Source organism: Symphalangus syndactylus, chromosome X, assembly GCF_028878055.3.
Source record: "Symphalangus syndactylus isolate Jambi chromosome X, NHGRI_mSymSyn1-v2.1_pri, whole genome shotgun sequence".
Lineage (NCBI taxonomy): Eukaryota > Metazoa > Chordata > Mammalia > Primates > Hylobatidae > Symphalangus > Symphalangus syndactylus.
Genome location: NC_072447.2, coordinates 26,943,737 through 26,969,855, shown reverse-complemented (window position 1 = coordinate 26,969,855; position 26,119 = coordinate 26,943,737). Strand labels below are relative to the sequence as shown.

At 40.5% G+C, this 26,119-nt stretch overlaps 1 protein-coding gene across 1 annotated transcript; it reads right to left on the bottom strand.

The window, feature by feature from the left end:
• Positions 1 to 1,221: 1,221 nt before the first annotated feature.
• TLR7 (toll like receptor 7) lies at positions 1,222 to 24,598 on the bottom strand. The gene is made up of 3 exons (XM_055267156.2): positions 24,349 to 24,598; positions 23,891 to 23,991; positions 1,222 to 6,096 (listed from the first exon to the last, which is right to left on the bottom strand). The coding sequence occupies exons 2-3, from the start codon at positions 23,891 to 23,893 to the stop codon at positions 2,950 to 2,952; spliced, it is 3,150 nt and encodes a 1,049-aa protein (XP_055123131.1). The 5' UTR covers positions 23,894 to 23,991; positions 24,349 to 24,598; the 3' UTR covers positions 1,222 to 2,949.
• Between the last annotated feature and the right edge of the window lie 1,521 nt (positions 24,599 to 26,119).

The window sequence follows — 26,119 nt, the reverse complement described above, 5'->3', positions numbered from 1 at the left end:
GTAGATGCCAGGAGCAGCGTGTGCTATAACTAACTGCTTCTGGAGCGCAGCGACCCAAAGCTCCAAGGAGGGATGTGCTCCCACTGTCTGTGACTAAGCCTTTCCCATGAACAGTGTTCCTGCTTACTGAGCATGTGCAGCAGAGGCGGAGGAACAATTCCAACCTCAGCTCCACCCCCATGTTAAAATTGGGCCGTAAATAACTAGCAGGATGTGCAACCTGGTCCTCTTGTTCACCCGAGTTAGGATGAGAAGGAGGAAGTAAATAAAAAGCATATCTCACGGGAGGGGGAAAGGCTTAATAATTAAGAAGAGTGTGTGTCCTTGCTATCGCCATCACAGCTTCCTTGGAGATGGACACACGTTACTCACACTCTCAGGTCGCTACATCCCCTTGCATACTCTATATTCCTTGGCCACATGTAAGAGATGATCTGGATCTAAAAGAGTGTCCAGACAGATGGAGCTGGAAGTAGACCTGCAAATGGGGCCGAGAGATCCTGACTCAGGGTCGGGGCTACAATCAGACTCATCCTCTCTCTCCTCTACAAACTGCAGACACTTGTTTTGCCTTTTTCTCATCCATAACATTTGCCCTGCCGAGTGCCTCCTTTGGCTTGGATTCTAAAAATGCCAAGTCTTGCTAAGGTGTAGTATCTATCTGAAGAGAAAGGACACTCCCTGGCTAAGTCAAGGTTGAAAGGGGCTTGGACCAAGGCTTGATGGTGGAAGCGGAATTCATGGAGAATCTGGGAGCTCCTTCCGGGGCGGAGCCAACCAGAGGCCAGTCAGCAGAGAAGCCCCACGTTCAGAGCTTTGTGGGGACCGTCTGTGAACAGCTCCAGTCCTACAAAACTACACTGAGAGCACTCAGAAAGTTAGAAGAATGACATGTCAAGATTACCAAAGAATTCAGATAAAAACCATCTGTTGGTGTGCTGTTATTTTCCTACAACAAACCACTGTACTTAACCTCATGACAAAATACTCTGTGGTTTCTGAGTTGCATTATTTTCAGTTTCCCTTCCTCTTGATCCATTTCAGAAGATGTTTAAATTGTCTTCTAGTGATTTTATGTGTTTATGTGTTTTAATAGAAGACAATTTATAATGACCAAAAGCTGATTTTTTAATGCCATTATCCTTGTTCTCACGGAAGAAGAACGGAAACTATGAAACACAATAAAGCTTACAGAAGTTGTGAAATAGTTGACTCCAGCCATTTAATTACCTATTTATTCCAGAGATTGATTTGGGAATTTGTGACCCTTGTTGATTAAATGTCCTTTGGAAATAATTCATATAGTGTGTACTCACAGGTAAAGTAAAGCCTTTGGCATTGCCACATATGAGGAAAATACGACGTCTCCAATCTATGGCTTGAACACATGCACGCTGTTTTCCAAATGGCACAAACAACTTTGTAGATCACTTCTTCCATGAAATAAAGCAAACTGGTCAGGTTTCAGTCTTTGAACTCATGAATTTATACCCAGTTGAAAGTACGGGCATCTTAACAATGTCTTGGTTCTTTCCGTTGTTTTTGAATCTGATAGCTGAAGTTCAAAACTGAAGCTTTCTCAATGTGAAAGTCTATAAACTTTGGTCTCTTCTCCCATCCTCCAGCAAAGAATGAAAGGAATCCATATAATTGGCATTCAAATAATTGTCATCTCTGATAAAACTATAAATAAATACACACTCTTGGAGTCCTCCTTTAGGGTTTACCATCAAAACCATCTAACGTTGCTGTATCAAGTGTGCAGATACTTACAAATATATGGCGTTAGTTAACAAAACAGTTTGAAAGATATTGGATGAGGAAATTTTACTTTGGATACAGTACTTTGCAGTGCAGATAAAAACATTTAAGCAGGTAAATTATCAAAGGTAGAGAGTATCACTTTGTATAAAGGCAGATCATTTAAATATTTTTCCATTTGTAGGTGGACCATATCCATTTATGGTAAGGATGTGTCTTTCTCACTGTTTCCCTATGGAACCCAGGAGCAGGCCCAAGGGAAAAGAACAGGAAGCACTGAAGTAGCAATCACCTGTGCGGTGCCCACACTCGATCTGCACAGAATGGGGCCCTGGATGACACGGAAGCAATTGGTTAAGAAGCTGACTGGGTTTTTTTGTGATTTTTGTGTTTTTTTTTGTTTTTTTCTTGTTTTTTTTTGTTTTTTTTGTTTTTTTGAGACAGTCTAGCTCTGTTGCCCAGGCTGCATTGCAGTGGCGTGATCTCGGCTCACTGCCACCTCCACCTCCACCTCCACCTCCACCTCCCAGGTTCAAGTGATTCTCCTACCTCAGCCTCCCAAGTAGCTGGGATTACAGGCACCCGCCACCATGCCTAGCTAATTTTTGTATTTTTAGTAGAGACGGGGTTTCACCATGTTGGCCAGAGTGGTCTCAAACTCCTGACCTGGTGATCCACCCACCTCGGCCTCCCAAAGTGCTGGGATTACAAGTATGAGCCACCATGCCCGGCCAGTTGACTGGTTTTTTATTTCACTAAACTAATTCTAGTACATTTTGGTCTCATATAGAGAGAGCTTGAGCTTTTTTTTTAACCCTATTTCTGTATATACCAGCACTTTTAAAGGGTAGAAATGCAGTTTTTCTCAATGTCATGATTGTGTGTATATTTAATCATCTTAATTACAGCAGAATCAGAGCCCCATGTTTTTTACTTGCCACTCTTTTACAAGAGCTGAGGTGAGAGACTCAAGTGCAAATAGAGACACAGAGAGATAAGAAAGAAGACTTGATGGATGATATAAACCCCATCTTCCAACTCCTGTTACAGACGTTGGTGACTCCCCTGAAATATGGGCAATCTCATTTCTTGAAGAATTTCAAAACACGCTTTTGGTGTGATATATATGAAAACAATTTAAACAGCCAGGCCTCTCCTGGCTAGGCAGTTGTGTTTTGCAAAGAAGGGCTAGACCGTTTCCTTGAAGACCTGACTATAGGCCACATGATTGTCCGTGGCCAGGGCGTTCTTTAGACACTGCCAGAAGTATGGGTGAGCTTGCGGGTTTGTTGGCCACTCAAGGACAGAACTCCCACAGAGCCTTTTCCGGAGCTGGAGGAACTTGGACTTCTGAAAGGGCTTCTCAAGAAATATCAAGATAATCACATCAACTTTTTCATCCATGAGCCTCTGATGGGACAAGTAAAATGCTATCTTAAAATTTTCAGTCTTTGCATACTTGTCTGTCATCACAAACACTGTCTTTTTGCTAAGCTGTATGCTCTGGGAAAGGTTTTCCAGAACTGGCTGCCCTGGTAACCAGTCCCTTTCCTCGAGACATAAATTAAAATGTTTCTCTCTTGGGTCTTCCAGTTTGGCCACCAGCTCAGCCAAAACCCACTCTGTCACAGCTGGGTCTTTAGTGTCATACACAATAAAAGCATCATAGCAACAGTCTGGTGATATTAGACGCTGATACCCCTTTATCTTGGCCTTACAGAAATGGTAAATATACCACACATCCCAGAAGTAGAGGTGACTTGCTGTCATCATCACCATGAGAAAGAGAGACACAGATATGGAAAGTGAGAACAGAATCAGGTTAGTCAGATCTAACTCACAGGTATACAGATCCAGGGAGACCACACTCTGGCCCTTGTGTGCTCCTGGCCCCACACAAGTCACATCTGTGGCCAGGTAAGGAATAGTCACCTCCGTATGGTTAACCCACCAGACAAACCACACAGCATCACAGGTGCACAGAAACCGATTATGATGCAAAAGCAACATCTTCAGATTGTTGAGGACATTTTCTGGGAAGCTGGTCTTTTGGATCATCTGGATTTTATTTGAGCTGAGGTCCAGATATCGCAACTGGAAGGCGTCTTGTAGAAAATACTTCGTCAGACTCCTGATTTGATTATTCTTAAGAATCAGATTCTTGAGGCTTCTGGAACAGTTGGATAATCTCTCAGGGACAGTGGTCAGTTGGTTGTGGCTGAGGTCCAAAGTTTCCAGGTTCTTTAGACACTGGAGTTTCTCCCAAATGAAAGATTTGAGCCCATTTTTGGCCAAAGAGAGGTTCTTTAGATTTGGAGGCATACCATCAAAAACTCCAGAAGGCAAGGAACTTAGGGAATTTTTAGAGATGTCTAATTCCTCTAATTTTAGCAGATTCTTGAATAATTGTAAGTATCTGTTATCACCCTCTCTCCATAAAACATCTAAGTGATTTCCTCTGAATTCCAGAGTTCTGAGAGACTCACTCTCCATGGTCCTGCTGGTGGAGGAAGAGATGTCATTGTCATTCATCATCAGTTTCTGCAGAACCTTTAGGTTCTTGGTAAAGTTTAGCATATGAGTAATTCCTTCTGATTGAAAATAATGGCTATTACTGCTTATATCCAGAACTTCCAGTTTGTGAAGCTCTTCAAATGCTGTTGAATGGAGTAAATCAAGCCGGTTGTTGGAGAAGTCCAAGTATCTCAGCTCTGCTAAAGGTTGGAATTCACTGCCATTAAGAGTTTGGCTAATGAGATTTCCTGACAAATTCAGGCATTTGAGGAAAGAAAGATGCTGAAAATCAGAGGACTTGACAAAAAATATACTATTTTTACTTAGATCCAAGGTCTGCCCATACTTGTAGCAGCTTTCATTAACAGACATGAAAGAAGCCTCTTTGTTTTTGAACCTGCAACTCCTTGCATACTTATCATATCTGAAATAATGTAATTGTTCCAGGACCTGGGGTTCATAACTTTCTACAGAAGTTCTGGCATTTGAGCAGAAGCCAACTTCACTTGAATCTCCTGAAGGTGATATTTTATTCACTGAAAGATCTATGACTTTCAATGTTTTAAATTGTTTAAACATGCTGAGGTTAGCAATTTTTATAAAGTTAGTGCCAAGATCAAGAACTTCAAGATTTTGAAGATTATGTAATGGTGAGAGGTTAAAGCTTTTCAACTCTTTAAAGACATATCCTCTGATCCGCAGAATTTTCAGGCTTTTCAGTGAAGAAAATGCTTGCGATAGGTTCATAGATGCACGATAGACCTGAAGTTCAAAATTGAAAGACAGATCCAATTGGATGAGGTTGGGGAGAAAATGCAGAAATTTAGCATCCCCAATTTCTTTGGCCAAGAAGTTTTGGGACAGATCTAGTTCCTGGAGTTTGTTGATGTTCTTAAACCATCTTGGGGGCACATGCTGAAGAGAGTTACTGTGTAGACGTAAAACTTTTAATTCTGTCAGCGCATCAAAAGCATTTACAGGGATCTGTAGGGGAGAATTATTTTTACATGGCGTACAAGGAAATGGGGCATTATAACAACGAGGGCAATTTCCACTTAGGTCAAGAATTTGTAATTGGTTGAGGTTATTAAAATCATCTTCTTGGATTTTTGCAATCATGTTGTTGTAGAGATATAGTTCTGTTAAAGTAGATGGCAAAACAGTAGGGACGGTTGTGATGTTGTTATCTTTCAGGGAGAGCAGTTTTAACTTCGTCAAGTTTAGGAAGGCATCTTTTTCTATTGAATATGAAACATAACAAGGATTTCGATAATAACAGTTTTGGCCCAGGTAGAGTATTTCTATGTTGGCCAGTTCTGTTAGATTCTCTTTTCTGATGGAAAAGATGTTGTTGGCCTCAAGGCTGAGAAGCTGTAAGCTAGGCGGAAGGCCCTGCGGTATCTCTAGAAGCTGGTTTCCATCCAGGTAAAGGGATTTTAAATAAGTGAGTCCACTAAAGCTTCTGGGTTTAATCTGCAGCCTCTTGGTGCACATGTTGTTTTTTGACCCCAATGGAATAGGTACACAGTTGCATCTGAAATCGATCTCTACCAGATGGTCCAGTCTGTGAAAGGACGCTGGGGAGATGTCTGGTATGTGGTTAATGGTGAGGGTGAGGTTCGTGGTGTTCGTGGGAATACCTCCAGGAATTTCTGTCAAATGCTTGTCTGTGCAGTCCACGATCACATGGTTCTCTGGAACATCCAGAGTGACATCACAGGGCAGAGTTTTAGGAAACCATCTAGCCCCAAGGAGTTTGGAAATTAGGATTATGTCAAAAAGGATAAGAATTTGTCTCTTCAGTGTCCACGTTGGAAACACCTGAAAGCATAAGAAAGAACAAATCATTGTTCTAAAACATACCAAGAATCAGAATTAAAAATTCCCATTTGCTGCCTCTCTTTTGCAACATTTTAAAAATAAACAATTCAGGTCTTATTTTCAACTGTCTGAACAGCATCCCCAACCCCATGACTGTATTTGTCAGTTACTGAGAGTTGCAATTATTTAGTTACATATTTAGCTTTTAGCATCTCTTAGCTCTTTAGCAAAATAGCTTTCAAGAGGGTAGAAGCAGCATTTTCCTATTCGTTGTTACATGGAACACTAAAATTGCAGAGCCATAGATTCACTGCCAAAGTCTGAAATTTGGAGGGTGAAGAAATGTTAGAATATGGATACACCCATGAAAAATAACACATGAAGACTTTAGTGCAATTTATGTTGACCTGCTAAACCTGCCCTGGTACACATTATATGAGTCTTTCATGATATTTGAGTCTCAGAATATTCTAAGATTCCCGTTTTACAAATGAAGACATCGCTCAGCAATATTAACTGATTAGCCCCAGGTTACCCACTAGTAAGTGGCATTTGATTATAAAACATACATTCCTGCCGTTCTGGCACTGACATTCTATAATCTGGCTCTCGTCTTGGATTGTTTTTGGAAATAATCTTGCAAATTATCCCCTCCAAGGGGATTTTAGGATGAGCATTTTCCCTACACATTGGGTTTACATTACATACATTTGGAGAGGAGACAGTAGTAGAGTCAGGGCACTGCCTGGGTGATGGATGCATAATCAGAGGAACCATATAATTGATCCATTAGTAAACTTACAAGAATGAAGTGGGGCTGTTAATAATTACACCAAGACTATAGGCATAAACCAAGAGTCTGTCAGGCAAACTGGGACTTATGGGAACCTACCCATAAAGATGATTCTTGTGCATCCAGGTTTAGCATGACAGACACTGGGACCCTAGGGAGAAAGGCCCTAAAAGGGAATATGGGAAGTGCAGAAGAGCTTTAAAAATCACCTTATTACCTTCAACTGGCTCTGCCTTACAGAATGCTTTAACCGTGGACTTGCTCTCAAGTTTCAGGATTTCTAGCAACGTCTACTCCAGAACACTGGTTTTAGTTTAGTACTTATGCATGGAGTGGTCCAGCCTATGTCTCTACCATAGGGATCTAGCTCAGTTAATGATTTTATCTTCCCAGGTGACTGAATCAACCAATCATGTTGATATCTAAGAAACCAAATGCCTACTTTCACCAGATGTGGTGGCTCATGCCTCTCATACCAACGCTTTGGGAGGACAAGGCAGACAGATCGCTTGAGGCCAGAGTTCAAGACTAGCCTGGGCAACATAGCGTGAGACCCTCTCTCTACAGAAAATAAAAAATTAGCTGGGCATGGTGGCACACACCTGTAGTTCAGCTACCCGGGAAGTTGAGTTGGGAGGACCTCTTGAGCCCAAGAGTTTGAGGTTGCAGTGAGCCTTGATCACACCACTGCACCCTAGCCAGGGTGACAGAGCAAGACCCTGTCTCAAAAGAAAAACAAAAAAAGCCTACTTCCCTTAATTCCTCTAATTGGAGGTAAATAAGCAATTTTTTTTCTCCAATGCAAGATGGCTCAGAAGGGCTTTTTCAGGTCTAAAGTTTGTTGGAGTTAGAGGTACAAAATTGTCTCTTCTGCTTTTCACCACCCTATCTTTTCCTCCCCATCATTAAAACCACTGAGAGTCCAGCTGACCTCCTTCATTGTTCTTAACATCCTCCTTGCTTTGCGGTTTTAGCTGACATAATATCAGTTGAGATCCCTCTACCCTTGGTCCACTCCAAAGCCTCCTCTCTCACTTTCCCAGTCCACCCTATCTATCAAGCTTCCCAAACCTTAATCGTCAGTTTCTTGCTCTGAACTCCTTGAAACTGTTTCCCAGGCTCAAGCGATCGTCCCACCTCAGCCTCCCAAAGTGCTGAAATTACAGGCATGAGCCACTGCACCCAACCTTCTTATTTTATTTTATTTTACAGTATGAGCTGAAGCTTTTTATCATGGCATCCAAAGTCTTCCATAATTTGTCCCCTGTCTACTTGTCTGGCTTACCTGATTGAATTCCTCTACTAGCCTCACTAGTCGATAAACCCAAGTTCCCTGACTTGCAAGTCCCTCCGTTAGAAGTCCTCTTCCCTACCATTTTCACCCACCAGATTTCTATTTATCCTTTAGGGCTATGTTTCTCAAAAGGAGCACTCAGATACCTCAGAATATATGGCAATATACCAGTGGGTACAGGAAGCCCTTAAATAAATATGGTACATCTTTCTAGAGCACCAGTCTTTCTCAGAGATTTAGGAAAAATGTTCACTACTCAGGGAGGAGGAGTTGAGTCATGATAGGGGGATGGCTATGGTCCCTGATAATAGGATTTTATAGTCCCTGATAATAGGATTTGTATGGTTATAGGATCCCAGGCCCTGGACCCAACCCCTGGCTATGCTTTTGTCCAAAGACATAATGGGTTCATAGATCCCACTATCAGGAGGCAATTGGTAATGCTGCCCAGAGTGATATTGTAAAGCAGAGAGGGGAGTTGTACTTCAGAGGGGGCCAAGATGGATAAATGACAATCATGAACCGGGTCCCTCTTCCCATCCCATTCCCATGTACCTAAATGAGACCCTGGGAAGAAGTGGGAGGATTGCTGAATTGAGTTAAAAACATGAAGTGATTGAGACGGCAGTCCTCATACCGCGTTTCCCGGGATGTGCCTAGTTTAAGTGTTTTTGTGATCAGGGAAAATGGAGGCTGTAAAATGAAGGAAGTTTAGTTGTAGAAAAATAAAGTCACCTTCACCAGTGGTGTGATGATAAATGTTTAACAATAAGCTTTCCCTGATTTGTTGTCTTGATTTGTAGCGTTTGTCAATTTCTATAGTGTAAATATTCCCTCCATGGCCAATTTCAAGTGGGGTCCAGCACACCACTGGCCTTAACACACCTGAGATAATGACTGTGAAATTTTTAGTCTCTACACACTGACATATTATAAATTAGAATGCAAATTAATCAGAAAGCCTTCCCCCCCACACACACACTTATTTCTAAACTTTTTTCTCGCACCTGTCCACTTTTCTCTTTGACTATTACCACCTCCCAACTCCAATTAGTCATTAGGTCTCATCTGGACCACTATGCTAGACTCCAAATTGTTCTCCCTGGTCCTCCTCCTCCTCTATAATTCATTCATCAAACAGCATCAGAGTGTTCTTTATAAACCTGAATCAGATCTACTATAATGTCTTCCTATTACACTTTAAATGAAATCCAAAGTCTTTACCATTGCTTATATCAAGGGTGTTCTGACTTCAGCCTACCTCTCTGACCTTGAGCCATCTTTCCCCTCCTTTACCACATATCAGCCATCTGGTCTGTTTTCTGTTCTGCATTCAAGCCAGCCTTGTAACCACCACAGTCTTGGGACTTGCTGTTTTCTCTTCCTGAAATCATCCTTCTCCTCCTCTTCTCACAGCGCGGTCATTACCACCCCTTAGTTGCCTATTCAAGTGACACATCCTCAGGGAGGCTTTCCCTGACCAACTTATCTAAATATCTTCTCATGTAAGAATAGTGATAATAATAGTAATAGGAGTTAGGTAGCACTTACCATATGCCAGGCATCATTTTAAGTGTTTTCCATATATTAATTCATTTAATCCTCACAATAATGGATACTACAGGTCTTCAATCCCTTATCCGAAACCTTTGGTGCTACATGTGTTTTGGAATTCAGAATTTTTCAAATTTTAGAAGGTAATACACTATGTACCCTAAATTATGTAGTACCTATTGAGGCCTGGGGCAGCATTCCATGATCAAACACACAAAATTTCCGCAGTGACATATAGGATTGTCCACTCTAAGTGGAATTATTTAAAAAAAGAATAAATAACTCAGTTATTTATTATTTATTAAAAAGAATAAATAACAGTTTATTATTTATTAAAAAGAATAACTCAGTTTATTATTAAAAAGAATAAATAACTGAGTTATTTATTCTTATTAAAAAAGAATAAATAACTCATTTATTTTTATTAAAAAGAATAAATAACTCATTTATTTTTATTAAAAAGAATAAATAACTCATTTATTCTTTATTAAAAAGAATAAATAATTCATTTATTCTTTATTAAAAAGAATAAATAATTCAGTTATTATTTATTAAAAAGAATAAATAACTTCAGGTCAAGATCTACCTCCAAATGCGTTCAGATCATATTATGTTTGCAATCAACTGAGTTGGGACAAAGCTTTCAGTTTTGGGTTTTGGAATTATAGACTATTATTATTATTTGAGACTGAGTTTCGCTCTTATTGCCCAGGCTGGACTGCAATGGCATAATCTCTGTTCACTGCAACCTCCACCTCCCAGGTTCAAGCGATTCTCCTGCCTTGGCCTCCCAAGTAGCTGGGATTACAGGTACGCGCCACCAGGCCTGGCTAATTTTTGTATTTTTACTAGAGACGGGGTTTCACCATGTTGGTTCGGCTGGTCTGGAATGCCTGACCTCAAGTGAACCACCCACCTCGGCCTCCCAAAGTGCTGGGATTACAGGCATGAGCCACCATGCCTAGCCTAGACCTCTATTATTATCTCCATTTTACAGATGAGTCAACTGAGGCACAGAGAGGTATATGCACTCTGTAATTGACTACCCTGTTTGATTTCGGTCATAGCCCTTTACCACAGTCAGAAATTATCTTGATGATTTATGTTGCTTATTCGTATGATGTCTATTCTGTACAAGAATGTAAGCTGCAAGAGGGTAGGGCCTTTTGTGGTCTCATGTAAAACAATGCCTGGCACTTAATTAGGACCTCGTTATGTTTGTGAGATACATGAATGAAAGAATGAATGCCTGCATAAATGAATCGTAAAGTAAAGAAAAATGAAAAAAATTTCTCCTTGGAGTAGGTTCCTTCAGTCTATACCCCCAGACTAAGCAGAGGTCAGATTTCTGTCTCTTCTATCTGCCCAGGGATTTCTTGGCGGAAAAGATTTAAGAAGCTCTGTTTTCATTATGTCTCATTCAAAAACCCTTTCTTCAAAAAACCTTCTGGGATCAAACCAGACAGAAGTAATCACTCCCTCCTCTCATCTCCTACTGCACTTATTACACGTGAGGTTGTGAAAAGCACTCTGGATGGAGGGTTGGAAGAGCTGGGTTCTAGTCCTCTCTTGGTAGTTCATTACCCATATGCCCCTCTGAGGCAGGTTCTGTGCCCAGTAGAAGATACCCTGCAAAAGAATGATGGACATAGAAACAACAATATGGGACATACCAAGGACCCAGCCAGTGGATATTAGAATTCTAATATGTATCTACTGACTCATATTCATTCTTTCATTTGACAGATACGTGTTGGATGCCTACTAGGAGCAGGAGACACAAAGTCTCTGCCCTTAAGGAGCTCAAAATCCTGTGGAAGGGAGAAAAAATATACATACCTAAAATACAGTGTAGAAAGACCATTAGGTCCTTCCAGACAAGATGCTGCCACTTGTATATGTGTAGCTGAACTGTACGTTGTTCTTATTCCAGGTGGTAGTTATTGATTTTTTTATCCTTAATTTTGATTTTGATCCTGAATTTTGATACTCTCAATTCTTTTTTATCCCCATAGAGTCCAGTGATTGCTACACATCTCTCAACATGTTTTCTGCCTTTCTCTCATCTCATAATGACAGAACCTCCATTTGTAGTTTGGCATATACCACTCTGAAAAATAATTTTATCTCCCAGACACACTTGCAGCTAAGTGTGGCTATATGACTAAGTGATACCCAAAGAAATTTGGGAGGAAGTGAGGTGTACAGTTTCTGGGACATGTTCTTAAACGGTGGGGCAGTTCCCCTTTCTCCTGTCTACTTCCACCTGGCTTCTTGTAATGTGGATGTTGTAGCCAGACATCTTGGGCAATGCACATGAGAAAAATGAGCTAGGGATGGTACAGCAACCAGGTAGATGACCCAGAGTATCCAGATCCTTCCTTATATGACCTCAGAGAGCAGAGCAGAAATAATGGCTCGGAACTGCTGACTGCCAAGAGTTTATGAGAAATCAAAAAATTGTTATGCTAAGCCAATGTCAATTGGATTTTCTATTGCACAAATGCAAACCTAATTTTAACCAGTATAGAATTTGGAAATAAGTTATTGTCCATGAGCGAACCTAAAATATGTGATGCGGATGTCATCAGGCTATTGGCAAGACTCAGATATCAGAGGCTAGAAAGCTGGGTGGCCCATATTATGCCATCACAAGATATCTGATAAAACTGTCACCTATGTTATTTTGGAGGGCAGAACCCATGCCAACTGTGACTTTACTCTTAGGCGAAATGATTTGGCAATATTCATAATGATGTTGGTGGCTTCTTACTGTTTTTAGCAGTCTTACAAGAGAAATGAAATAGGACTGAAGTTAGCCATTCTGCAAGCAGGGCTAGACGGAAATACAGTTTTGCTCTGGCTGCAACTCTACACTTTAAGTTGAGTAAGACATCCTGAATTTTAAGGCTTTGCAGGGTTGAAAAAGCCAACTTCTACTGTAGAAGCAAAACAAAGCAGATTTAATGGATACAGACAAAGTAGCAACTTAGATTAATTAAGTGTATGCCCATGTACATTTTCTAAGCACTTCCCATTAAGCATTTTCTAGTAGACAATGAAAGCCAGTCCAGGGCAAAAAATCTGATTGAAGAGTGTGGCCTTCCCCTTGACTCATGCAGCCTCAGGGTAGTTGATTCAATTGAGAGAGGGGAGTAAATTTAAATTAATTAAAATTCAATCTCTTAGTCACACTAACTATATTTCAAGGGCTCAAAAAGCAACATTAGGCTAGTGGCTGCTGTATTCAAGGGTACAGATACAGAACATTTTCATCATTGCAGAAAGTTTTATTAGATAGCATTGGTCCAGACCAATAAGTCAGCACATTTATTCTGTAAAGGGCCAGATGGTAAATATTTTAGGTAAAATTGAGGATATTATGGAGGTACTTAAATAACCATTTAGAATGTAACTAATTAGAATAGTAAAACCCATTCTTAGCTCACAGGTCATTAAAAAACAACAACAACAGGTAGTGGGACGGATTTAGCTCACAGGTCATACTTGGCAGACCCCTGGTCTAGACCAACCTTAGGCTGTGATAAACTTGTGCATGGAATTAATTCTAAGCAAATTCACTCCAAGTCTATATTATTTAATGCTTATCCCAATTCTAAGAGATACGCTCATTTACAATGAGGAAAGTGAAATGAATGCTGAGGTGAGACCTAGGTGATTGAGACAGAGCTGGCACTCTTAGCCACTCTGCTATTCAACTTCTCGAGATGTCTACTCAGTCATCTGCCCCTATAGATGGAGAGCACGTTGAGGTCCGGAAACCTTGTTTGTCTTTACATGTACTCCATCATTAGGATGCCTGCCACATGGTGAGTGCAAGCTAAATATTTGCTGAGTAAACCAAGGCTTTGAACTTTCTTAAAATCCCATAGAAGATTCACATTATACTAGTATAAATAGTAAGGTATTTCCCTGAAGATCAGATTTTCACAAGGTGACAGTGAGAGACCAGGAGGGTTTGGGGCCTCTGAAGGAAGGATTGAAGTGGGGAGCATGCCACAGAAGAAACGAGGATGGTATCATTGGTAGGGCATGGGAAGTGGAGCTGCAGATGGACTCTTTCATAATCCTTTTTCTTAGACGCTCTGTCCCTTTGAACCTGAAACCCCAGTGAAAGCACAGAGCTTGTTTGTCTCTTGTGGGAAGAGTCACAGTCAGGATGGGGCTGCCCTTGTCCTATGCTCAATAGTTGAGCCCAAGCCCACTGACCCTTGGAATGCTTTATGCCAAACAAAACATCTCTTGGCTCTCTACACCGGCTGCACGGGAAGCCTGGAACTCAGAGATCCCAGCAAGTTTGCATTCCAAGATCCATGCCAGAAGGAAGATTAACTGCAATGAGAAAGTTGGGCTCTGATCAAGCAGGTGAAGGAGAAAAATGAACTCAGTATTTATTAGAATAGTAAAACCCATTCTTAGCTCACAGGTTGAAAAAAAAAAGCAGGTGATGGGACAGATTTAGCCCACAGGTCATAGCTGGCAGACCCTTGGTCTAGACCAAACCTTAGGCTGTGTTAAACTTGTGAATGGAATTAATTCTAAACAAATGAACAAAGCATTTCTAAATTTGTTATTTAAAGAGAAAATATACCTAAAAGATCATCTAGAGAAGATGACTTAAAAGTGTGAAATATTCCTTTATTCCAATGGAAATTTCCTTCAGTGTAGAAATTTCTCCTTTCAAGCCATTGGAAACTACCTGCTTCAGACTTAAGCTGGAACCTTAGCTTCAACTATCGTTATTTTGAGATTTAAGGGTTCAGCATCAAGCCAGGTCTGTTTTTCCATCTGATACAAATAATCTATGTTATTTTGTTTTGCTTCGGGTTTTTTTTTCTTTGTAATGATTACCTAAAGACATGCATCTTTTAGTAATTTGATTTGTAAAATAGCATAGTATACCATGATAGGCCTGGCTTTGGTAATGAATCATAGCTAATTACACATGCAAATACACTGGGTAAATTTGGATGCTCAATTAGCAAACTAATTATTGTAAAAATGGGAATGGGTGATTTCATACACACAGGTGTTTCTATTTTCTCAATAAATCATCTCTTTGGTTAAAATGGAAAATATAGAATTTATATTGGACAGCCATCAGACCATGATTTGTATATTTTTAAAAATAATGGCTGCCTTTTATTACTTATGGTGTGCCAGGTTCTAAGGCAGACTTGTTGTTTATATTACATCATTGATCCCTCACACTGAAGTTGAAAGGCCATATAAATATTCTCATTTTACTGATGAGGAAGCAGAGATCAGACAGGCAATTTCAAACCAAGATTCAGACTCACTGTTGACCAATTCTATTCAAGTTGCCTTACACAGCTACAGCAAATGCAATTGGTATAATGTGTGTCTGCATTTTTATTAATTTCCTTTTCAGTTCAAGTATTCTTGGTACTCTAATGTTTCTATTTTGTGCTACTTAGGGGTTTTGGGGCATAGAGAAATTGGTTTGTTTTTATAAGAAAAATTTACAAGTATTAAAAAATGGTGGCTGGGCACACTGGCTCACACGCAAAATCCCAGCACTTTGGGAGGCCAAGGTGGGAGGATCACCTGAGGTCAGGAGTTTGAGACCAGCATGGTCAACATGGTGAAACCCCGTTTCTACTAAAAATACAAAATTAGCCGGGCATAGTGGCATGCACCTGTAATCCCAGCTACTCGGGAGGCTGACACAGGAGAATTGCTTGAACTCGGGAGGCAGAGGTTGCAGTAAGCCGAGATCATGCGATTGCACTCCAGCCTGGGTGACAGAGCAAGACTATGTCTCAAAAGAAAAAAAAAAATGGTGTATTTATGTTTTGAGTGGGACCAACTTGAGGGAGAAAAAAGAAAGATATTTTTAAGATGATTTTTTAAATGAATTTCATCCAATGTCCATTGTATTAGTCTGTTCTCATGCTGCTAATAAAGACATATCTGAGTTTGGGTAATTTATAAAGAAAAAGAGATTTAATGGACCCACAGTTCCACATGACTGAGGAGGCCTCACAATCATGGTGGAAGGTGAAGGAGGAGCAAAGGTACGTCTTACATGGCGTCAGGCAAGAGAGCGTGTGCAGGGGAACTGCCGTTTATGAAACCATCAGATCTCATGAGACTTATCCACTATCGTGAGAACAGCATGGGAAAAACCTGCCCCTATGATTCAATTACCTCCCACTGGGTCCCTCCCACAACACGTGGGGATTATGGGAGCTACAATTCAAGGTGAGATTTGGGTGGGGACACAGCTAAACCATATCATCCAGCAATGTTACATTAGGGTAGTTTGTGAATTTAGAAATTTAAAGGCTCATTGAGCTTTACCTCCATAATGAATTATATGTGCACACAGTCATTCAACAAACATTATTGAGAATCTACTCTGTGCAAGATACGGTGCTAGACAAAGTAAGGACATGATGATGAGTCAAACACCATTCCTGCTCAATTAGGAACCAAATACCTCTGCTGCTCTATTATCAGAAGCTGTGTATATCTCTTGAGCACAGAACTCTCTCTCGGCTGTCAAGGAAATCTGTGGTGAGAAAAAATAATAGATTGTGGGGCAGGGGCTAAGTCAGGCCTAAAGGTAACACTGCTTTCCCACTCTTCAAACAAATGTTTGAATAAACAACTCTTCAAGGTGGCAAAACCTATCCACCTGGATGCATTATTTTGATGGCAGGACTGAAGCCCATATTCAAGATTGAATTTGCTGATTTTAGATCTGTATTAGATTCCTACCACAACATTTACAGTTGTAGAGATTGGATTACTAATAGGAAAAAAAAAAAAAAAAAACATTTACCAAGCTGTTTTTAACTTCACGCTTTCCAAATAGCGTTTTTATCTTCAAAACTTTGTAAACTTGTAAGAGATGTCTGGTTGCAATCAGAGGAGTGAGAAGGACATGTATATAACTGGGAACTATTAGATGGAAAAAATGAGGAAGTGAAGGTAAGTGGTTTGTGTCTTGTGACAAGTTAGAAGAAGACTGGGATTAGTCTGATTTCTCCTGGTGTTTATTTATTCTAGGGGTTAGCACCATGTGAACTGAAAGTCAGATTTGTTTTCAGTCTCTCTGTCTGCTACAGGGCTACCAACTGAATTATCCTGAACCTTGACTTTCTCATCTACAAACTCCGGAGTTTCACTAACTGACCTTAGTGGTCATTTTCTATTGTGCTTATTCTATGACTCTAATGGTTGGTGTAGAGCCCCCTGAAACTTATCTGCCAGGGTCTGTCCTCAGCTGGGAGTCTTCATAACCCCCTGGAACCTCAGGCTGCTGCTGTTTCAAAATGGTCCATGCAAAGCTTCAAAGCACCATAAACCTTCTAAGAATTCCACAGAGGGAGGAAAAAAACAACTAGTACATGTTTTGTTTTGTTTTTCATTAAAGTAAGCATTATATGTCTTTATTATTTATTTATTTATTTATTTTGAGACAGAGTCTCACTCTGTCGCCCAGGCTGGAGTACACTGGCCGGATCTTGGATCGCTGCAACCTCTGCCTACCCGGTTCAAGTGATTCTCCTGCCTCAGCCTCCTGAGTGTCTGGGATTACAGACACCCGCCACCACTCCCAGCTAATTTTTGTATTTTTAGCAGAGACGGGGGTTTCACCATGTTGGTCAGGCTGGTCTCGAACTCCTGACTTCAGGTGGTCTGCCTGCCTTGGCCTCCCAAAGTGCTGGGATTACAGGCAAGAGCCACTACGCCCGGCCTTATATGTCTTTAGATAAAACTATTTTGCTAGTTTGATTCAGCTCTCTGAAATAGTAAGAATAGGAAGAATTACATGACAATCCATCGATTTGAGAGAATGGTTAAAAATGGGAAACTACCAATAGTAAAATATCAAATGTCCCTTAAAAAGAATGTGGTAGAGCTGTGAGTATTGACATAAAAAGCTATGCATAATCTACTACTAAGTTACAAAAAATAAAGGGGATTTTTAAAGCAGCATAGAAATAACATATAGCATATAATGCCTTTATGATAAATATATATGCATATATTTGTATTTGCAGAGAAAAGTAGGAAAGAATACACAAGAAACCTTTAATAGCAATTTCTTCTGGGTAGTGGTATAAAGGGGCCTTCCCTGGGGAGAGGGGGACTTCTATTTTTATGTTATACCCTTCTCTACTCTTTGACTTTTTAACATAAATAATATGTATTTTTTAATTAAAACTTTTAAAATCAAATTACAGAGGAAATAAGATCTCATCATAACAATGTAGAAGGAAATTGTGAAAAAGGAAAAATTCAACTAGTATTTATTGATGCCTGCAACATGCCAGGTACTCTTCTAGGTGTTTGGGACATCAGTGGACAAAATAGAAAAGATTTCCACTCGACTATAGCTTATGTTCTCTAAATAATAAGCACAAAAATATATAACTGTCAGAAATGATATTGTATGTCAAGTGATAAGTGTTACTGAAAAAGAAAACAGGGCATAGTGAAAAGGATCAGGAATGTGGGGTAGGATTGTGATGATAAATAGGGTGGCTTGGATAGGCATCATTAAGAAATCGATATCTAAACAAAGACCTCAAGGAAAGGAGAAAGTCATCCATACAGACATCCAGGGGAAATGCATTCCAGACAGATGGATCAGCCTAGAGCAAAGGCCCCAAGGTGAAAACATGCTGGAGTATTCAGAACAATGGCAACGGGGCCAATATTGCTGAAGCAGGGGGTGTAGGAGAACAATAGGAGATGAAGTCAGAAAGGGAGTATCCCCAAGCATGTTGGGCTTTCTCTACCATTCCATGGATGGCGGTCTCTGCTCTGAGTGGAATGCAGATGCATTGCAAATTTTTGAGCTGACAATCAGTTGGTCTGACTTATATTTGAGAAGGATGCTGCTGGCTGCCGTGTTGAGGATAGACAGTGAGGGGCAAGGGTGAAAGCAGGGAGACTAGTCGAGAGGCTATTAACAGTCATTCAAGCAGAAGTCCCAGGTAGCAGTGCTGGAGGGGGTAAGAACTGGCCGAACACCAGATATGTTTTGAAGGAGTAGCTACATAAAATATGACTTCAAAGTTCTTGGAAGAACGTTAAGGAGAGGGATTTGGAGACAGCAAACATTTCTAGGTTTCCTGTCAAGAGGACGAAAGACATGGTGGGTAGTTGACAGGCAATACAGCTTTCACCTCACGCGTACTGGCACACACACACTCTCTCTCTTTCTCTCTCTCTCTTTCTCTCCCTGTTTCTCCCTGTCTCCCTTTCTCTCACCCACTTGCTTTGGAGTCCTGAGTCATCACCCTTGTAAGAAGCCTGGCTATACAACCACCATATTAGAGAGACCACATGGAGACAGAGACACTTGAGGAGCTGCAGCTGCTCCGGCACCTAGCTGTTGAGTCTCCTAGCCCAGGCGTCAGACCTGGAGAGTGAGTCTTCAGGTGACTGCCACCCCAAGAGAAACCCTGTGGGAGAGCTGCCTAATGAGTCCAGTCAACCCCTGGACCCATGATAGAAAGCAGTATATGATTGTTGTTGTTTGAAGCCATTGCATTTTTAGGTGATCTCTTACGCAGTGATAGGTAACTGGAACAGGAAGTCAGCCAGGACATATGGGAGCAGATGATCTAGGTAGGTACACAACGGGCAGAAAGAGGAGAAAATGGAGAGTCCTCCAAGAGGGTTGGAGAGTTTTCTGGATGGAGAAGTAGAGTGTGATTGCAATAAGGAATTCCCCCACCCACCACACCCCAGCAAAAGAAACCCTCACCTTTCTGTATTGAATCGGCATGCATGCCCCTGCCAGTCTATTATATATTCTTTGCATAGCTATTATCTGGCTACAATGGATTATTTTCAGCAGAATTCTTGGCAAAAGGAAATTTATCTTGAGACTATTTGAGGCCTGGGGAACGCTTGTATTTTTATAGTGAGTTAAGAAAGGATTTCCTGCTCTCCTGACTCTACTCTTTTACCCAACTAACCAACCAGTCAGAAAGGCCCCTGGGCACCCCCTGGGCTACAACATGTCAGCCCCGAGAGGACAACAGCCCCATGCACTCAGCTGTTCCTCCAAGCAACTTTCAAGATCACAGAGCAGAAAAAAGCCAAGTTGCCTGAGTTTAGAAGGAAATGTTGGGATCTGCATTTCTAAGACAAAGAGTTGCTTGAGCCAAGATGTGTGAGTGAGGGGCTTTCTGCGATGGCAGGGAGCCTGCAGCGGGGGTCTGGGAGAAGCCAGAGGGGATGGCTGCCTGGCTGAAGAAAACTGAGAAAGGGCATGGAAGAAGTAAGCAATGGGGGGCGATTGCTGGAAACCTTTGCCCTCAAATTCATTGACTTTTTGCCCTGTTTATATCACACTGAATTGTTTGGTAACTAGAGATGTGTTGTGTATGTCTCCCTAGAGAATAACCAAAGCACTGTGAATACGGGAAGTTGCTGAAACGCTATTCATTTTATAGACTGAGCCTCTGCTAGGAATTTTCCAAATAGATTTATTAACAAATATCCCCTATTTGTGAATTTTGAAATATTTTTAATTTTAGTTTAATCTCTGTAAAGTACAAATACCATGAATATCAGTTTCATTATGTCACCAAAACGTTTAAGGATGTAAACCACTTGCTTTTTTTTAAAAAACGGAGAGAGTTATCATTTACTTCCTATCATTTTAGCCCAACAGACTCAGTTTTCAAACTAAAAGAATAAAAGGATATAAAGTTGTCTTACATAAATTAGGAACTCAACAGCTATCATGCATCACAACAGTCACCAAAGACCATAGGGCCTCAAATTTATTTGACCATATACCTTATCCCCTTGTTTTCTATAAGCCCCGGACTGACCTACTTTCTCTGTAAAAGGCCAGTTAGTAAATGGTTTAAGCTTTCCAGGCCATCAGGGTCTCTGTCACACTACTCGACTCCTTGAATCGTTTGCCATCGTAGTGCAAAAGCACTTAGCAACAATACGTAAACAAATAAACCATTTGTAAACACTGAAACTTGAATTGAATGTAAATTTTACATGTCACAAAATAGTAATTTTGCTTTGATATTTTTCAATCTTTTAAAAACAATTAAAAAAAAAATCTTAGCTCATGAGCTGTACAGCAGGTGGGATATAGCCATGGGCCATATTTTGCCAACCCCAGCCCTAAACTTTGGTGAGTTTCGGGGATATTCATTATTTATTCTTGGGGTGCAAAAGTACTGGCTGGTTAATCTGTAATGATGATTTTTAATTTTAGTACAGCGTTCCAAATTTTTAAATAATCAGATTGTATTAATTTAATAAATGGATTACTTAATAACCTTTTTTTAGCCATAAAGATTTCCTATAGGTTAAGAGCAGGATAATGTTTTCACTTTTAAATTTGCTGAACTGCTATTGACATTTTGGGAGATGTTCCCTTCTAATAGTAATTTCCCATCCCTGCATCTATTTCACATGGTGAGAAGCATTCTAGTAATAGCCAAGGCTTTGTCAGTACAAAAATTTGGTTTTAAATCCTTGTTCTGTCATGTAAGAGCTCTCTGACTTTCATAAATCACTTGACCTCATGAGCCTCTGATTTGCCAACTGTAAAATGGTTATAAAGTAGGGATGTTGAATGAAATTAGAATATGCAACACATGTGTTTATGTAAACCATCATCACAGATTATCCAGCATTTAGTAAGCATCTAGTATTTGTCTAGCAGGTGCAGTAAAAACTTCAGGAATACATGGTACTTATCCATTTCTAGCTTGCTTTTTTCGTTTAACATTATACCATGAGTGCTTTCTTAGGTCATTCAGTATTATTTTAAAAAACATGATTTGATGGTTACATAATATTCCATTTAATGAGTCTACTACAATTAATTCACCTCTTCCCAACACGGGACATGATATTTTTTTTTTGCCTGGCTGCACTGACTATCTTGGTAAATAGTTTTCCATGTCCATGATCACTCCTTTTTTTTTTTTAAATTATTTTATTTTTATTTTTAAGTTCTGGGGTACATGTGCAGGATGTGCAGGTTTGTTACATAGGTAAACATGTGCCATGGTGGTTTGCTGCACAGATCAACCCATCACCTAGGTATTACGTCCAGCATGCATTAGCTTTTCTCCCTAATGCTCTCTCCTGCCCCACCCTCCCCTGACAGGCCTCGGTGAGTGTTGTTCCCCTCCTTGTGCCCATGTGTTCTCATTGTTCAGCTCCCACTTATAAGTGAGAACATGCGGTGTTTGGTTTTCTGTTCCTGTGTTAGTTTGCTGAGGATAATGGCTTCCAGCTTCATCAATGTCCCTGCAAAGGACATGATCTCATTCCTTTTTATGGCTGCATAGCATTCCATGGTGTATATTTACCACATTTTTTTTATCCAGTCTCATGGTCACCTCTTTAAGAAGAGTTTCTAAAAGTGTAATCTCTAGATCAAAGGATCTGACATATGACTCAGTGCAGTTGAATATTTTCCCTGTGCTTTTTTGCCTTTTGAATTTCTTATATTGAAAATTATTTTCATGTCTTTTCTTAGAAAATATATACTATTTCCCCTTTGTACTTGAGCAGGAAGCCATCATATTCAACCTCACCTTTATTGTGTGTGTGCTGGGCTTGGTCTAGGAAGAACAGAAGAGTCTTCAGCACAGATTTCAGAGCCACCCAAGCTCCTTAACCTCTCAAAGCCCCAGTTTCTTTATCTCTACCTTATAGGGTAACTTTGAGGCCAAAATAGAATCATGTGTATCTAGCCCTCAGCATGATACTTGAGTGGTCAAAAAATGTGAGCTCTCTTTATTACTATCATTCCCATTATGCCACCCCTCAAGGGGCAAAGGCAGATGTGGGCATAGGTTTGCATTAAAATAGACATCTGGGTTTCTAGGAAATGAAACTGTAAGCAGTTGTTTCCTTTGTAACAATAGCCCCATGGCTAATGCTTCATTAGAACTTTGACACAAAATGAGCCCAGGAGCCAACATTCAGATCTAGAACGTGTCTGATTTAAGTGACAAAATAATTTCAGAAAAAGGCCCTTGACGTCTTTTTTCCGACTAAGTTTTGGCATACCTAATGACTCACACTTGCATCATACCACTTGCAAAGGACTTAAAATAGTCTATTGTTTGAGCCTTACAGTGGCCCTGGAAGGCAATTGGGGAGGGATTCTAATGGCTATTTTGTAGTCAGAGAAATTGAGTTTCAGAGGACTTTGATGACAGGCACAAGACCCCCCAACTAGTGACTGGGAGAGCCAGCGCTGACAAAGACTCTCCTTAATTCAACTTAATCAGGCTCCACTACACCCCTAGGCTTCAGCCTTTGGCTTCATGTCCATCTTTGCATTGCCCAGTTTAAGCAGGAATCCTGCTAAGTCATTTTATTGATGATCCATTCCTCTTGGTATGTGATCACCCTCAATATCTGATCAAATTCCTCATCTCCCACCATCCCCAGGTGAGGTCTGATCATCCTGGCCTGTCTTCAGCAAGAATCCTGTCAGGTCGGTTTAGCCAGAATCCCTTTTACCCTTGATGTTTCCTCTTAGTAATTTTCCATCCACTGACCCCCACTCTGCTCCTTGGCCAGAAATCTTTACTGGTCTTTGGCTGTATTCGGAATTGAGCCCCTTTCTATACTGAGGTCTCTTTCCGCCAATTGCAATAGTCCTGATAGTATCTTTATCTACTGTCCAAATTTAGTTTTCTTTGACAGCACTCAAGCCCGGGGATTTCCCGTATTTTATTGCTATGAGCCTGCCCACATACTTCCATCCACACAGTCATTCAGACAACACCATATGCTGGAAAAAGCACAAAGTAACTTCAGTAATTCAGCGATTTGTTATGGCTTTAAAGCCAAAAATGTAGGCTGAAGAAATGAGATCCATAGAAGCTATGTTCCCAATTCAAACATCTGCTCCTCCTCCCCACAGCACATATTTAATTCTTGTAGGAAGTTGGACAGAGCAAGCATTGATTAATCTGAAATTCTGAAATGCCCCCTTCATTAATGCCAATTATGAAATATCAGGAAGCACTTTCCCCCAGCAAATAACCTAAGTACAGATTCTTCAATATTGCTCTTGCCAGGTGGTTTCAGTTGTTTCCACAAAGATTACAGATAACACTTTTTACGGTTCTCTGAGCTGTTCTTACCATTTTTAGTCTTCTTCCAAAATGGAATGTAGAAGTCTGGTTGAAGAGAGCAGAGCATGAGAGGTGCCAAGATCAGCTTGAGATGGGCCCAATAGCATCAACTAAGAGAAAGAGAAGACATCAAAGTTTACATTTCAAAGACAGCACAATACTGTAGCTTAAAGACACGCTGGGATCATTGCTTTAAAATGCTGTTCAAACATCTATTTACAGTATTTACTTCCTCAAAGTTAGGTAGACTGGAGACATATTCCAGAAAACCATTTCTAACATTACTGAAAGCCTAACTTTATCTTTGAAGAATTGACATTTTAGACTACCACATTTTTTACTTATATTCTAAAAAAAAATTTTGTGCATATGATTTCGGTTCCCTCTCCTCTCTTACCCACTTCCTTATAACAGCACATACATCTACCTACTTAAATTATCTATATGTGTTCCGATGTTTAAAATACCTTTCGTGATGGCATGGAGTGATCCTATATCTGGAGTCTTCTGAGATGAAGTGATGGGTGGCAGGAAGTGTAGTCACAAAGACTCCAGGCAGCCAGCCCTGGAGTTTCCAACTACAAAGATCAGGTTGGGGGACGGGGGAGGAGCATGATTATTTAAGCCACCCCAGATATGGGCTTTGCAAAAGCACCAGGTTCCTCTTATTTCTATCACCACTATTGGGGCAATGTCTTGTCTAAATCCAAACAACTCTACAGACCAACCTTCTTTCCTTTTTATAGCAGGGTTTCTCACCCTCAGCACTATTTACATTTTTGACCAGATAATTCTCTGTTGCACCGTAGGATATTTGGTAGCATCCTTGCTCTATACCCACTAGATGCCAATAGCACTGCCCCCTTCCGGTTGTGACAATCACAGATGTCTCCAGACATTGCAAATTATCCCCTAAGGGGCAAAAACATCCTGGGTTGAGAACCACTGTTCTATAGATATATTAGAGACATATCTAAATTTACCTTATTCTGTCTTAGACCCAGCTGGAAAGGATGCTGGTTTTTAAGCAGTGGCAAAGCTACCAGTTGGTTCATTCACTTTCCTCTAAAAAAGCTCAGCTGCATTTGCTTCTCAAAGTGCGGGCCCCAAGAGAATTGTTCCCTTCTTAACTGATTATTGGACATTTTGTAGGTAGAGCCAAAATATGGTAGTTATGTTTAAAGTTCTTTAATCTACTTTGTCCACCTGGAGAGAATTCGGATGATGTAGAGTATGGCATGGAGACATCTGCAGATAATGATCAGGGTTAACATATACTGGGCTGAAAACTCAATGGTGCGATAGAGCAGCTCAAAAACCAGAAACAGTAATAAGTGACATTTATTGAGGGTTTGTTATGAGCCAGACACTGTTTTAATGACTTTATATGTATTATCTCATTAAATACTAAAACTGTATAAAATAGAGATCTTATTACCCATTTTTTTTACAAATACTGGAATTTATAACAGAAGAAATATTGGATTTGCCTCAAGTCACATAGCAAGTGATACCCACACAGGCAGTAAAAACCAAATGTCTCCTTATTAAACCATTCTGCTATGCAAATGATATGTAAAAATCAATAGTTTTCTCATACATAAATAATTACTGATACAAATTGGTAATAGAAGAAGAGGTCCCATTCAAATCAGTGAGATCTGAAATGCTTTGGAAGAAAACTGATGGGAAATGCACAAGAACTAAGGTGGTGGGGGAAGGATGCGGACTATAATGCTTCACCTGGCAGGTGCAAGCTTTCTCTTTGCCCCACCAGACCCACTGTCTCAGCCTTTTATCCTGTTCTGTGTCCCTGGAGGCTGTGCTATATGTGCTTCATCAGTAGCCCCTTGCTCGCTGGCTTCTGGTTGGGTTTGGCCAATGGGAGGCCGTGGTTGGAAACTGAAAGGCAGGAAGAGGGAGAGCAGAGCCTGCCTCCCTCTGGCTCCCTCCGGCTCCCTCCGCCTGGCCCTGCGTTGGCTGCAATCCTCTAATGAAGCTCTTGTTCGGTGATGCTCTCCTCCCTGAATTCCAGTAATCATTCCTTCTTCTTCAGCCTGAGGTCGGAAAGACTCCCCTCTGAAGTGTTGCATCATCGTCTCTTCCTTCCTTAAATCCTGTCCAAATATATAAATAGTCACTTTGCTGAACTCATCAGTTTCTCACTTTAACATGCTGTCTGTTTCCTGGCAGGACCCTGCCCAGACACAAAGATATAAATAAATGAAGAGAAATAAT